The sequence below is a fragment of the Aulostomus chinensis genome, chromosome 23 (genome assembly GCF_037954235.1).
Source record: "Aulostomus chinensis isolate RoL2024-O1b breed Wild chromosome 23, RoL_Achi_v1.0, whole genome shotgun sequence".
In the NCBI taxonomy this organism is placed as follows: domain Eukaryota; kingdom Metazoa; phylum Chordata; class Actinopteri; order Syngnathiformes; family Aulostomidae; genus Aulostomus; species Aulostomus chinensis.
The window spans coordinates 19856787-19872660 of NC_141342.1; the positions used below are offsets into that span (position 1 = coordinate 19856787).

Genomic DNA, 15874 nt, shown 5'->3' on the forward strand with positions numbered 1-15874 from the left:
ATTGGGATTAAAGGAACTGCCCTAAAATGGTTTAAGTCCTACTTATCTGACAGGTTTCAGTTTGTTAATGTTAATAATGACCATTCGGAGTATAGCAGAGTTACATATGGTGTACCACAGGGTTCAGTTTTAGGACCGATTCTCTTCACTCTTCACATGCTCCCATTAGGTGACATAATACGGAAGCACTCAATCAACTTCCATTGTTATGCAGATGACACACAACTTTACTTGTCGATGGAGCCAGACAACACAAGCCAGTTTACTAATCTGCAAGACTGCCTGAAAGACATTAAATCCTGGATGTCCTCTAACTTCTTAATGCTAAATTCAGATAAAACTGAGGTAATCATTTTTGGACCTAAACACCTCAGGGACACACTCTCTAATCGGATCTCTACTCTAGATGGCATCACCCTAACTTCGAGTACAACTGCAAGGAACCTTGGGGTCATTTTTGACCAGGACCTTTCCTTCAGCTCCCACATAAAGCATGTGACTAGGACCGCCTTCTTCCATCTGCGAAGTATCGCTAAGATTAGGAATATCCTTTCCCAGAGTGATGCTGACAAACTGGTGCATGCATTTATCACTTCTCGGCTGGACTACTGCAACTCTCTCCTGTCAGGATGTCCTAAATACTCTCTAAAGAGTCTCCAGCTGGTCCAGAACGCTGCAGCGAGGGTTTTGACGGGAGTTAAGAAGAGAGAACACATCTCTCCACTTTAGCTTCTCTCCTTCCTGTAGGATCTAGAATCCACTTCAAAATCCTTCTGCTGACTCATCAGGCTCTCAATGATAAAGCTCCATCCTATTTGAAAGAGCTCATCAGTCCCTACTGTCCCACCAGAGCACTCCGCTCCCAGAATGCAGGTCTTTTAGCGATTCCCAGTATCTCTAAAAACAGACTGGGAGGTAGAGCCTTTAGTTACCGGGTTCCTCTACTATGGAACCAGCATCTCTCCATGGGTCAGAGAGGCAGACACTCTAACTACGTTTAAGTCCAGGCTTAAGACCTTCCTTTATGACAGAGCCTTCAGTTAGGACTGGTTCAGGTAGCTCTGAACCATTGATAGCTATGCTGCTATAGGCTTAGACTGCTGGGGGACACATCAGGTTACATGGAGCCCTCTCCTCTCCTCTCCTCTCCTCTCCCCCTCTCCTCCCTGCACATTTTTGGAACTGTCACTACCACCATTTGTTGCACTTTGTAGTTTGGCCTTGGTGTCTCGCAGTCTCTCTGTGTTTCCACAGATCCACCAGAGCCCCAACCGCTGCCTGCATCGCCCCCCCCCCCCCTTATTCCCAACTGTTACACCAGCCTGCGCTCCCCTTCCATGAACCAGTCTGCCATCCAGTCCCCCATCAAGCTGGCTTGCTCTCCCTGCCTCCCCTTCCAGAAGCTTCCTTCTTCAACTGTTATTAACATTTCCATGTTTCCTACATTCTGTGTTATAAACTGTTTTCTTGTCTGTAACAACATCTACTGCACGTCTGTCCGTCCTGGGTGATGGATCCCTCCTCTGTTGCTCACCCTGAGGTTTCTCAGATTTTTCCCTGTTCAAAGGGTTTTCTATGGAGTTTTTCCTCAGTCGATGTGAGGGTCTAAGGACAGAGGATGTTGTTATGATGCCATGTGAGGCCCTTTGAGACAAACTGTTTGTGAAAACAGGCTCTACAAATAAAATTGCCTTGCCTTCTCTCGGAGTTCCGGCAGACGCAAGAGGGGTGGTCTACAAGGTTTGCAACATGGAGGACACAGACCTGCTGTCCGTGTCTGGATATTGGACCGGCTCATCCTGACCTCGTCATAGCCCCGTTTCTAGCAGTGACAGAAGTAGAGTCATGGCCTGTAGCGCTGCAGCTAGGAGCTACCGGACCGCGAGGGAACACTCATACCAGAGACAAGCCCCGAAGAGGAAATATGAACATGTAAAAAAAGGGGCATAATATTGTCCTTGTAGTATTATTGCTGAGTTTTTTGGCTCAACTTTAGGTCCAAAATCAAAGCCCTTTCAAAATAAAATCTGATACTATTCACAATAAAAAAAACAACATGTCAAATGGCACATCTTTATTATTTCTAGCCTGAAGTCACTTAGAAAAAAAAAAACACATGTAAAAAAAAACAAACAAACAATCCCAACAAATTTTTACAATATAATACAGTCACATTAGTATTCAAATAAGGTGAAGACTTAAATAAATTAAAACATGGAGATTTACAGCAGTTAGCCATCAGTGCAAATTCTACGCTTGATATGTTTAATTACGTTTTTAAATCACACTTTTGTGTCGGAGCTACATTATCGCAGCAGAAGCCACTTAAATGTTGCATTCAAGGTCCCGCCAACGTTTGTGCTACACAGATGTTGTCTGTCGGTACAGAAGCAAGTCTAGAATAAACCAACAAAAATGGGTTTCTGTGGATTCGAGAATTTCTATAATTATAAAAAAAAGAACAGATTAAAACCGTCTCTGCTCAAAACTTCCATAACAATGTAACTAGAAAAAAACTAAAATAAAGGACTAAATCGTGACAAACGAAGCTTCAACACGGTTCTTACAAAAACATGGATATAAAATTTAAACTATAGACAATAAATTTGCACAAGACAAAGCTTCTGTCGTGTCCTTTTCCACAGGAAAACAGCACTCAGATCAGATTTGGTCTGAAAGGAGGAAAAGCTCAGAAGTTACCTCAGTGACTGAAGTCATCGGTTCCTCCGTCAGCAGCGAGGAGACTCGCTGCCTACACACAGTTTGTACAGTCGATAAAAAGGTTCAGTTATCGCTGGGCGTCCCATGGACTCTGAAGCGGTACATGCAGGTGTAGTCCTGGTGGCCCCAGTTGGACAACACCTGGACCTCAATGATCTGAAAGGCTTGGCCGCTCACTTCCTGTCAGGACGGAGCAAAGTTAGTGGCCATTATTACACCTCACTGTTCAGAGTCCGTTGGGGTTGTTAAATGTGGGTCCTTCTAACACTTCTTCACACATAGCAAATAGTATAAGGAAATGATCAGAAATTTGGGAAAAATCATCTCAGACATACAATCTCAAATTAGAGACATCATTTTTTAGAAATTGCAATAATTTCCATTTCTCATTGTTAAAATGCCACTTCTTAAGGTCGGATCAGGGATGCTAGAGCCCACATATTTAAGTGCTTACGAAAAGCTCAAACATGAACGTACAGTGACCGAGTAGGTCTGAAGAGCTTCTCCGTCCTCCTCGTACGTATACGAGCCGAGCAGCGTCCCTCGTTCCTGACTCTCATCATCCAGACCCTTCAACAAACCACAGACAACCGTTCAGGATTCTCCAAAAAACAAACTGCATCTTTCCGACAGGTCGCCATTTCCCTTACGTAGACACTGAAGTCTCGGGGGGCGCTGTGCAGCGTCCCACTGGGCGCCAGGGCTTTGGGGATGTGCTCCAGGGAGAAGGCCGTGGGCAGGATCCTCATGGACAGCCGGATCACCAGGAAGCCTGTGGAGCCTCGGAAGGCCCAGCAGTTTCCTGGGTGGACGTCTGGCTGCAGGAGGGGCGGTCAGAGACGTGACTCTTACACGGATTAATGGCGTTATGTTTACAGTAATGAGTTGGGTTTGACTTTTAGGCCTCCACAGAATTACAATTCCAGGTTCTTCGCCCATTTCATTCTCTTCAATGTGAAAGCTATGGAACGCCCGGAGGACATTTCTGTAAATTTGGAGCAAAAGTCCACTGGGACTCAAAGAGGACTTAAAAATGTTTCAGGTGGCGGGGTCACATTGTGGTGGCCACACATCGCAGTGTTGCTACTTACCTTTAAGTAAGGGAAGATTTTAAAACATTATGCTGCGGCGCTACACATATTTTTCCTCAATATTGCAGCGTAATGTTGTTATACTCAACAAAAAAAAAAGGGAAAAAAGTAAACTTAAGCAATTTTTGTTGGCATTAATCGTTTGTCTGTAAACTGAAACACAAACGTCTCCCAGACGAAAACAGATGTGCATTACCTGGATGACAGCTCGAGGAGACTGAGAGAAATACCAGAGAGGGACTCCAAACAGACTGAGCAGCGCAGCTTTCGTTTCGTACGTCTCCGAGCAGCGAGTGCTCATGATGCTGCCCCCTGGAGGACAACCAGAGGGAAAAGATTTTTTTGGGATTCAACTAGACATTTGATTAGTTCATTATCCAATTATAAATAAATAAAAAAAATCTTGAAGTCCTGAGCCACACCTCCAGACTCGAGAGCATAGTCCGCCATGCCAGTTCGGTCCTGAGAAAAGAGGCGCAAAGCGTTCATCACGATCATGTTGACGTCCTGGAAGAAACGAGGGACAGAAAAGAGAGGATAATTATTAGTAGGAAATCCTGCCACCAGCATATCAACATTTGCTTCATTCATAGGAGCATGAGTGTTCCATTCATGGTAAATGATACACTTTGATAGTCCACTTCACCTCCTGGGTGACGGCAGCTCCAGCAGTCTCGGTGGCGTGCAGGACGGTCTCTCTGACTGCTCCCTGGCTGAAACACGGCTCCATCTGCTGGCTGATGTTTTGCAGGATGCTGAGCTCCAAGGCGGCCAGAGACGCCTGCAGGTCGGCCCCGCTGACGTACTGCTGCGACAGCAACCGGAGGAGTGACTCTGGGAGGGTGGCGGCACCTTCGGAGGCTTTGCCCCTCACTGTCAGCTGGTTCCCGTAGATCAGAGCTCGAACCTCCTCGTGGACCTGAGCAGAAACTTGAGCTGAAATCTGACACAGTTGAGATAAATACATGATTATAGAACCATCTCAGACCAGACTAAGAAAACGGTAAAAGCATCAACACCTTTCCTTCAGCCTGGAACATCTCATGACAACGCCACCTGTCCCTCTGTGACCAATTTACACCTCTGAGTCCTTCGATGATACAGGATAACAACCATACATCTGATTTGATGACATATCACTTCAAGTGTACTCTCTCACCGTCTGCTGGATTTGGTCCAGTCGCTGGCAGCCATGATGACACCCAGACAGACTTTCAACCTCCCGCCTGACGGCCTCCAGAGCCGCCTCCAAATGTGTCACCTCTGCCAGCAAGGCATCGTGGGACAGACGGTCCACAGCAACCCTGCAGGAAGTCACAAAATAAAGAGTTTGTGCTTCAACAGTGTCAGACAGACTTTGATTCAATCTGTTTATGAAAAATTTATAGAAAAAAACCTTGACAATTTGCAAAAAGAAATAACATGAGATAGACTATAGATGAAGGTTACCTGTCAGCAGCTGGAAGTGCTGCAGGTGAATTTGTTGCAGCAGCTTCCTGCCTTCTTGTCACCTCCTGTAAAACAACATCAAACTCTCCTGAAATCTATCCAAGAGCCGCTGTTGCTGTGGACACCAGAAGTCCACCTCAGCATATTACAACTGCATGGTAACAGAAGCAGCCCAGGCTGAGCGGGGTCCATGGGGATGCATGTACCTGAGTCTTCTCAGCCAGTGTCTGCAGCTGCAGCTCCAGCTGATCCAGACGAGACGTTTGACTCTGCTGCTGCACCAAATCCTGCTGCCGCATCTTCAGACACAGCCAACACGCTTAGTGACTCACATGTGAGGAGAGCGAGTTCTCATAAGTCCCCTATCTGAAGTGATGTTTCTCATTTCTGTCCCTTTATCTAGTTTTCATTAACTTCAGATGCATTTTAATACGAGGAACCAGGTCCCGCATCCAATTGTGAATGATGATATTTAACAACATTTAATTACTACTACTAATTATGATAAGATATGCACAGGGGGCGGGGTGGCTCAGAAGTAGAGTGGCCGTCTAGCAACCAAAGGGTTGCTGGTTTGATCCTCACTTCCCCCGGTGACCGTGTTCAAATATCCTTGAGCAAGACACAGAACCCCCAATTGCTCCTGATGGCCCTGTGACGGACTGGCGACTTGGTGAACCCCGGCTCTCACCCAATGTCAGCTGGGATAGGCTCCAGCCCCTCCCCCATGATTATTTATAGATAAGCAGTAGAGAAAATGGGGGGCTCCAAAGTTAAAAGGTTATGTTAGTATGAATAAATCTTTATTATAGTTTAAAAAGTAAAGGCCCTGAAACTAACCCTGGCGGAATCCCACAAGATATTTCACATCATTTGGAAAAGCTATCAGAGACCTGTTCCCTCTGCCGTCTGTCCTCGCCCAGTCGTGTCCTCAGCTGGGACAGCTGCTGGTCCAGCAGGCCACTCAGCCAGGGCCCAGTACCCTCACCGCCATGGTGGGCTGAGACAATCTGCTGCTCGAGGTCGGTGAACAGCTGCAGCAACTGGCTGTGACGCTGCTCCACTTTCTTCCCGCCGGCCTCCATGCGATCCCACAGCAACATCAGACTCTGCTCAACACGAATGAGCCGCGCAGAGTCATCAGCTGCTGCAACCGCCTCCTCCTGGGAAGAAATATAAACTTTATTCTCAAAACCAAGAATGAAACAGGAGGTAAGTTTCTCCTTATCCAATAACAGATCTCACCAAACAGCTGGAGAGAAAGACACGATATTAGCCAAGGGGGAAAAAAAAGTTTGAGGTAGGTCTGATGGAACAGACAGGTTAAACCAGATTCATATGAGACACTTCACATTTAGATTTCAGTTCCATGAGAAATAGCAGTCCTGAAAATTATTACCAAAAGTAAACAGCAGTAAAGGGAGGTGAGATATGTACCTCCTGAACTAGTGGAGGTCCGCTTTGGAGCCCCGGCGCCTCCCTCGACTCCTCCACAGCACCCTCTGTTGCCTCTGAGGGCATGAAGCTGAAGAGGGAGGACAGGCCGGAGATGTCAGAGACCGCGCTTCGCCCTGCCACGATGCTGACAGCTTGTAGACCACCTGGACCAAACCAATAGAGGCCTTAAAAGAGGGGAGAAAGACATTTGTGTTTGAAAGTGATCCTGCCCTCTTCCAGTAATGTCCTCCGAGATTTAACTGAAACTGCATCTAAAAGCGGTATTTGAGGAGGTACGACTGATAGACAGATTGAGATACAGTTTCTGCACCGAGTTAAATTGACAAGGCTGATTCAATCTTGAAGTAAAAAAATGTGAGACTAGGGTAGGTGTGTCACATCATGTTATCAAGTTACAGTATTTCAAAACACTGCACAGACTTCAGCAGACCAGCACATACAGGTCTGCACCTGCGCCAGAGGAAAAAGTTTGGCAGCTCTAGAGTTGTTGGAATTATTAGATGAGAGGAAGTCAGAAAGACAGGGAACACCGACGCTCACCAGCAACCCAACACTGACCCCCGGCATGGTGTCAGAGGTCGTAAAGCAACCCGTCAAACTCACGTGAAACAGTTTCCTAACAGGAGGTTTAGTAGTTTAAATCAAAGAGGAATGACATTTAAATCATTTGTGTGCCTAAGAATTTGCCCAAAAAACCCAAAACAAAACACAAGCATTTGGATAAATAATCAGTCGACGTGTGTAGGAACTTACTAAACAGGAGAAGAGGGAGGAGAACCACGAGGAGTCTGAGAGGAAACCTGCAAGGAAAAAGAACGTCTGAGCTCAGCGTAAAATAATGAGCTTCAGTTGGAACGTGATTTGTTTCATGTCTGATGTTGGCAGGGTAACGATCCAAGGTCAGAGGGGAAGCTTCTTTTAAACCAAGTGTCAACAGGAATACAAGAAAATAAAAAATCATAAACTTGCCGAGAAAGGAGAAGGCTGATGTTTGTGTGATGCCATCGTTTGATGAGCCACTTAAACAAGTCAACCGCTGTCTTACCTAAAGACACGCACACACACACGCACACACACACACACACAATTAATGTAATGGCAGACTTTCATTCAGCTTCACATGAGACGATCAAATCCTCATTTGAAGCTGAGCAGGAGGCTTCAGGTCCCCATGCAAGTTTCATGGCTAAAACTAAAATGGTCAAGAGACAAAAAGGAGAGCCACAGATGAACCCGACACACAGATGTAGACATGAGATCAGACAACCATCTGAATGCGACACACTGGGATAGAATTTACAGGAAATAACACAAAAACCTGCTTCAATCCGGTAAATAACCTCAAACCTGAGGGTTTGTGTTGGTTCGTCTCATAATACGTGTATTGCATTAAACTAAGTGGTACACAAAGTTTTATTATCAGCTCCGTTTTGAAATGCATCAGTAATTTATGTTGCTATTTCAACATAAATATTGTACTGTATCATATCAGAATATGTATCCTATAGGGATGTCTTTGCACCAAGCCCTAACCTCAAGAGTCACATTTGTTGTGAGATATCCAGCGAATTTCAAAGTCACATCAGACAGTGAATCGTGCAAAAAGGCTCCAGAGGGACAGATGAGCAGAGGAGGCAAGGTGGGCTCTGAGTCGTCTAGTTCAGTAACAGTCATGAATGAAGCAACAAACCATGCTGCGTCGCTGAGAAGAGGAAAGGCGGAGAAATCTAGAAGGAGGTGAGAGTTTGTATGCATCAACTGGTAAACAAGCAGCAATGCTGCGTTAACCTGCAGAGCTCCAGAAAGCAGGAACTATGTTCCTGGTCAGAGTCCAGACAGCCGAAGCTGCGCTGCCAGTCAGCTGAAACAGACACGACACTGAGGGGGCAACAGGTGAGAGATTAGAGTTGCTGGAAGACATTGTTAGTGGACAGAAAACTCAAGGATGACTTCCTAAACCTGCTGCTTGACTGTGGCACAGGTATCTAGCATCATCAGACATCTGAGCCCAAGGCCAGAGGTAACAGCCACCCAGACCCCCGCTCCTGAGGAGACAGGGCCTTTCAACAGCTGCCCCACATTCAGAGGGACATCGGACAGAGGCCAGAAACAGAATCTGTCCAGGAAAATGGACAGATGGATCTAGAACAAATCTTTGGTCAGATGAAGTCTTTAACCTGTAAAAACGCTGGCGTTCCACATCAGCCTCAACAAACAGGAAACCACTGAGGCCCGAGCAGATGAAGACGAGCTGACAGTGTCCATGTCTGATCGCTCTTTCTCCTGACAGTCGGCCCCTGTAGGCGTCAGAAGTGCAGCGGCGTGCATAGCTGACGGAAAACACAGGAATAGTTCAACTGAAAAGGTGAAGAGAGCGAGCCGACCACTGAGGAGTCCGAGCTCGCACCTCTGCCAAGGTGAGCCAGACCCAGCAGCAGTGAGTGGGACCTCGCACCCCTGCTCACGTCACACTGTGCTGCTGTTCTACAGAGCGAGAGGGAGCCCAATGCTTGTCATATTTGGAGTTTGCATGAAGAAGCAGACTATTACGGGTACTGAAGCGCAAATATTAACATCCGGTGTCAACTAGGTGGCACCAGAGAACACATACTACATATTAGGTTGTTATAAACCACTGTCATTTTCACATTTGCTGGATCAGGCTCATTTCTGGAATGAGGTGGAGCGATGAGTTAGACGCCTTCAAGCTGGGACTCTAAAACCCATAAATCTACATGTGCATACTTCTGAATCAGCAGATATTGATCTTTTTTTTAATATATTACATCGGTCTGACATGGACAATCAGCCAGTTCGGCTCTTCCAAATATTTGTTGTAAATATCATAAAATTGTGTTTATACAGGAAAAAAAACAAAAAACTACATCAATCCAGACAATATATCTGTTTCTTAATAAGTCTCCAGAAAGTGAAGCTCAATCATCGCAATGTCCTCTGAGTGATGACAACGTGGGTGTGTGTCTGCCAACTCACACAGAGATCCGTTGGGATGAGGCGCGTTCTGGTTGGCGTTCGACTCTGGCGGGTTCATGACTCCACAGCGGCTGGAATGAGCTGCAACAGAGAGAAAACACCGTCAGGACTCACCAGAAGCAGAGAGACGTTCACGCCGCCGGACAAACGCTGCACCGCATCCACGTCCGTCCAACATTGACTGCAGGAAGGGAGGAAGCCCCCCCCCCACACACACACACACAGATTTGCATTTTGCCAAGGAAACAGCCAAAGTCAAAAGGGTGCAGCCGATTTGTTTGTGAAAGAAACAGCAGGTGACGAGACAGCAAAGTACATGAAGACACCAACTTCCTGTTAACCCTTCGTTTCCCTCGACAGGGGAAACGTGGGAGAATTCACAGAGGTGGGCATGCAACACCATGAGATCTTTCTCACTTAAAATGCTTTCAGGAACATATCTTAGCAGCCTGATTAGCTGTTCGATGAGAACGTTTGTGGATCAGCCGCCATGTTGAAAACTGCCCTGAAGGAAGCGCCACCCAACTACACGGAACTCCAACCACCACGTCACTGCCCACCAGTGATCAGACATGTAGCAGGGTGTGTTGCTAGGATACACTGTAAATCTCTCATTTAGAACATAAAAATTGTGACTGATTTAATTTAAGAGTGGGCAGAAAATCTGCCTTCATTTTGCTGTTTAGTTTCCACTGCTTGGTTCTAAGCGCCTCACCACCTGTCAGCCCCACCAGCTCCCAACACCAGTGCAGGCTGAACACGATACGAGAAAAGGCAGATTCTTCAGACACCTCAGAGTGCAGTTCAACTCGTGTGGTGAGGAGACAAAAACGTGATTTCCATACTGAGATTTAAACAAAATACGTGGGCGGAGCCATGGAGTGGTCGATCAGACAGAAGCCATCACCTGTCACACTTTGAGGTTTGGGCGGCAGCAGGTGATGACAGAGCAGAGCGAGCAGGGAAAGTATACAAGCTGCCGAGCGTTTGGTCACGCTCACACCTGAGTCCCACACGGACGCCACAACACCTGTTGACAAGACGATGAACAATCACATGCTTCCTGTTGCTGGTTCCTACATGTCAATCAACACACAACTGATCCAATAACATCAAGCATCTGTTGGTCGATCGACTTCTTAAACCTCCATCTATTTCAGATCAAGTCTTGTTTCCTGCAATGATGAAAACACTTCTTTTAAAGTCACTGGACATCTTTTCACCACAAATGTCCTCTGATCCCAAAGACCGGCTCAAGACCCACAGGGGGCAGAGGAGATTTCATTTGGGTCGCCCATCCTCCCTCTGCTAGCCATCTTCCTCCATAAATGTCTCAGCCATCCCACTTGTTCTCCTCCTGCTGTCCCACCTGTCTGTTTCCTGTTCTCTTCCTAACATCCATCCCCCCCCCCCATCTCGACGCTCCTCCTCCTATTGTCTCACCTGTCCTCCTGCTGCGACCTCTGTCTCTGCAGTAGATGGTGGACGTTTTGGGGTCTCCCATCATAGACAAGGGCATTGCATATCTGGACGATGAGCAGTACGTTGTGACCGGCTCCTTCATGTCTGACTCGCAGTCTTTGCAGTGAACCCGGCTCAGCGTGTGGACGGAGTGCTCATCATGGCGGCCATCTGAGGCGATGACTGTGCTGTTGGCCAGAACACTGCTCTGCTCTGCAATGATGGTGCTTTCTGAAGCAAACGACATGAACTGATGAAGAACCACCAACAACAATTAAATGGTTATCAAACTGTGACGACCCCCAGGCGACCCAACAATTTACAAAATATCATCCTCATCTATGAAAAGTGGAGCGAACCCTTGTCCTTTTTATTTCTTTGTCACAATGAACGGAGCCCAACCACGCGCTCGCCAACACAGGTCACAAGTTATCCTTCAGTGTGGATGCTCGTGTCGTTACCGTTCTCCGTGTGGACGGTTCCAAAGTCAATCACCCGTTTCTTTTTCTAAAGATGTAAAAATCGAAGGAAAACTCCTGCATGAGCATCTGCCACTCAGGTGATCTACACAGGTTTGGTTTCATTTGCCCAGAATCAGCACCTTCTACGTGCACAAGGAGCAGGCACCTCCACGGACCTCACCGTGCTGGGCTCTTTTTGTTATAATCATGACTGGAAGTAAATCATCGAAGCCCCACCCCTTCTCCAAATATTACTACAGTGAAAAGATCGTCTCCAAAACAAGAAATAATGGAAAAAGGAAAGAAGCGTTTGTATCAACTGACCTTTGGGATCAATGTCCTGGTCCAAACCTGGAACGAGAGATTTCACCGTTAATCCAGCAGAACCTGACAGAATTTATGTCCTGGACGCTTTTTGCCTCAGAGAAAACACTCAGTATTTTAAATCAAGACAAAAAAACAAACAAACACATCTGAGTAGCAGAGGACAAGCACCTTCGTATGAGCTACTCTGATTACACAATGTTTCAAGCCTCCCTGTACAAATACATCGACAGCATCAGTCCTGGGTTCAAAGATAAAAAGCAACGTTTCATTATCAAACTTTGTACCCCAGAGTGTGTCGACCAGCGTCGCCTCCTGGATGGACGACTCGTCCAGTAGCGATGAAAGCAGCGAGGCATCGGAGACGCAGCTGTGGAGTGACTGGTTGGACACTTTACGTGGAGTCTGGATGAGGACAGACTCTGAGCAGGAGACAGAGGACTGCTGAGAACGGCGGGACTTCAATGACCTGGAGGCAGAAGGACAAGTAAGATGATGGCCAAAAAAAAAAAGAGAGAAAAAGAAAATTTATAGTGGTGAAAGAGGAGGGCAAGAATAGACAGGTGGTGGATGAGACAATGGGATGGGGAGAAGAAGAACATGACGAATAGGAGAAAAATGCCTCTGGTGTAAAAGCAGCCATCTACCTGTTGTTCCTCCAGCTGCTCCCTCCAACGCTGAAGGAGGCGCTGCTCAGTGGAAGACTGCGGTCCAGCAGGCCGTCATCCAGCCGTAGGCTGCGTCTGGACATGATCCTGGCCTGAGGACTCGACACAAGCTGGGGCTCCTTCTCTGAGTCAGGCACCACCGACCAGTAACTGGAGCTGAGGATGATGATAATGGAGAAACGCCTCAGTCTGGACGTTTAGAGTAGAACGAACGTAGAACGTAGCATGTGAACGAGGGATGCAAAAACCAAACCACTGATGCAACAAAATCCAAGGTTCATTTTACAAGTTGACTGCAATTTTTCAGTTTTATTAGGAAACAAATTGTGGGCTGCGTATCCACTTTTTGTGCATCACTTTCATAAACACAGGTGGAAGGTCAGCTCTGCCCTCACGGAGACAGCATCAAGAACAGTTCAGGCGCTAGCTAGATCGGTCTCTGTGCTTTACTGTCATTGGCTGGAGATATTTTTCTTCTCCTTCCAGTGATGTTCATCCAAAAAGTGATTTTTTGGCTTTCAAGTCAGCAAAAATAAGTGTCGAACTCAAATACTTCTTCCCCTTTTGCTTTACTTCTTAGTGAGTCAGGGAATGCAACAAGCGCCACCCACGTATATGTAGCTTGAAGCTAAAGGAAATTGTTCACTAACAACAGCAAAACTGTCCAAAAGTGTCCAATTACTAACTTTCAGGCACCTCGACCCACGTAATCCATATCTTCCCCGTATATTAAGGGTTCTGAAACACACTCATTGGATAGCTTCCAACATCTGCATTGACATCAACTCTTAATGTAACTGGGCTATGTTCCCTTTCTTGCATGAAGCTCTAAACTGCTCCAATAACGTTTAAACTCAGACCTGCGTGTCGCAGGGACGTCTACAACGATCATACTGGTGTGATGGGATGCAAGGAAGAGTTTTATCCAGCAAGTACGAAGTGCTTCAGATGAGATTTCAAAATATATAATCCAGCTGTACTTAGATTAGAAAGTTTAACACTTAACCCTCAGCTTCAACAAAGTTTTGAAATGCATTTTAACGGTTTACCATCTTTATTGGCCAGTCTTCCAGTTTATATCGATTTAAGTTCAGACTGCCTGCCGTCTGATTGCTGCTCAGCTGAATAAATCCTGCAGACACGAGCTGACCTACATACTGGCACCACAGAAGAAGAAGAGTAAAGGTGAGTATACACACAGGTCAGTCCAGCCCCAGCTCTGTAGACCCACGTCCTCATCACAGACGTTCATTGCAGGTAGCACAGCTGCTGTACACACACATCTCTCCCTCACGCACACAGACGCAGTGTAAACAGACACAAACCCTCGGGTGTGTGGCAGCAGCAGCACGGTTCACAGGTGCCCTGCTGAGAATGCTGTGGACAGCACTTCCTGCTAGAGAGGAGGGTTGGTGAGCCGCTCAGGCCCAGCCCACACAAACACAAGCTCATTCCACACTTCCCCTCTGGAGTAACTGGACTCCATCTATTTATATTTAAAATATTTTTGCGTTTACAAGGACTTAATCTTGCAATTCGCTTTGTTATTGATTAGTTTGTTTGTTGTGCATAATTTGAAAACAAATTAATCTCATTAAATAGAGAGAAAATCTGTCTGACCTGTTTTTTTACTTAACAAATGGAGGATTTTGCCATTATTATCTTCAACCTTGACAGTTTTAAGAATGAAATCTAATAAATATTGATTAGAATTCATCAGTTTTTCCATCCAGCATGTAACCTGCAAACAAGCAGCATTTCTCCATCACCTAGGAGACAAAGAGGAAGGGGGGGGGGGGACTTACCCCCAGCAGCAGAATAAGGCTGGTGTACGAAGTGGTCCACCTGAACTGCCCAGGTGAACAGGGTGCAGGACATCAATGTGAGCAGGCTCAGGGAACCTCTCAGGATTACCCAGCAGTCCCCACTTGAGCCTATTAAAGGCTTTGAGTGGAGTTGTGATTTTGCACTGCAGTGCTTTGTGTTGGCCTGCTGAGGGCCTCGTCAGCAGGGACAGAAACTCTCAGGATGCAAACTGCTGCATATTCTAGTTGCCACAGTTTGAAAATTCAAATCAATTTCTTTCTGTATTTTCATCAAGCTGAATTAGAGCCAATACAACACAAGCATTATGGCCAAATTGACTCCATATCAATGCTATGGATAAATATAGAAACTCTGAATGAAATCATAACCCTACCAGTCAAACTTTTTGTGTCATATTCCCTGTACTCAACAAAGACTGGCCTTAACTTGGTTTATTGCACCCCACATGGAGCTGTCCTGCAGCCATGGGCTCTTCGTCACATGACAGTGATCATTCATGGATATTAAATGTGAAAAACTAAAGATACTTTTCAGTTTTTCCTAATTCTAACAAGGAAGAAACATTGCTAAAGAATTGCCTGGAACTGTGTAAGAAAATAAAGAACTTGTTCTATACACTCCTAGAGTTGGATTCAATATGATTCCCATATAATAACACAAATGTTTTGTGTTGTTTTATTTCTTTAATAAATGTGTGCGTGTTGGGCAGCTCACCCACGTGTGTTGGGAGATTTAATAACGCCCCGACAGCCTACCAACTAGGAGCCAATCAGAGCTCCGTTTTACAGACGACATCCCGGACGACCAATGGCATTTCGTGATGGGCGGGATCCCGCGAAAAATAAACGGTTTAGATGTGTTAGCTGTTAGCTTTAGCACTCAAGTTCCCTTGACACAATCTCCAATTCGATATGACAGAGACATAGCATAAACTCACCGACAGTGTGAGTGTGAAGAAGCCTCTGAGTCCACCACTGACGCAGCTCCAAGTTGAGACAACGCCAGCTAGCTAGCCGCTAGCGGCTAGACACGGATTCTTGCTCAGTGTGAGCTTAAAAAACGCTTGACTGCTACAATTCGGATTTGTCAGTTTCAATTTTGATAAATTCAGAAGATACGTCAGCTAAATGTCACCTGACATCAAAGAAACAAATCAAATTGGAAACATGCCGCCGCCGGCGGCTTGCCTCTACTTCGGAGATCAATAAATATGGACAGGTTTTTATAGCGGCAAAAGGGATTTATCGACCCCGTGCGGTCGGAGGAATAAATCACTCCAGCGGTGAGGCGCGGAATGGCTAAAAAAAAATGGAGAAAAAAGCCATTTATCTCAAATATAAATATACAAAGATTATAATTTAAGTATGGAAGATAACGATGAATAACCAACAATCAAATACTGATAGTTATAGATGCATTG

General features: G+C 45.9%; 1 protein-coding gene across 5 annotated transcripts; it reads right to left on the reverse strand.

The window, feature by feature from the left end:
- Positions 1 to 1948: 1948 nt before the first annotated feature.
- Positions 1949 to 15689, reverse strand: LOC147239959 (SUN domain-containing protein 1-like). 5 transcript variants are annotated; one of them, XM_086195155.1, is made up of 20 exons: positions 13827 to 14001; positions 12607 to 12783; positions 12247 to 12428; positions 11960 to 11986; positions 11157 to 11405; positions 10621 to 10743; positions 9714 to 9794; positions 7689 to 7764; positions 7473 to 7519; positions 6699 to 6883; positions 6155 to 6424; positions 5468 to 5560; positions 5262 to 5326; positions 4972 to 5116; positions 4459 to 4731; positions 4235 to 4319; positions 4009 to 4124; positions 3372 to 3539; positions 3199 to 3291; positions 1949 to 2901 (listed from the first exon to the last, which is right to left on the reverse strand). In XM_086195155.1, the coding sequence occupies exons 1-20, from the start codon at positions 13877 to 13879 to the stop codon at positions 2785 to 2787; spliced, it is 2625 nt and encodes an 874-aa protein (XP_086051281.1). In that variant the 5' UTR covers positions 13880 to 14001; the 3' UTR covers positions 1949 to 2784. The 5 variants fall into 5 exon arrangements, with proteins under 5 accessions (XP_086051281.1, XP_086051282.1, XP_086051280.1 ...); XM_086195154.1 differs by having other exon boundaries at positions 1953 to 2901; positions 4459 to 4755; positions 13827 to 14000; XM_086195158.1 differs by lacking the exon at positions 13827 to 14001 and adding an exon at positions 13677 to 13696 and having other exon boundaries at positions 1955 to 2901; positions 4459 to 4755.
- Between the last annotated feature and the right edge of the window lie 185 nt (positions 15690 to 15874).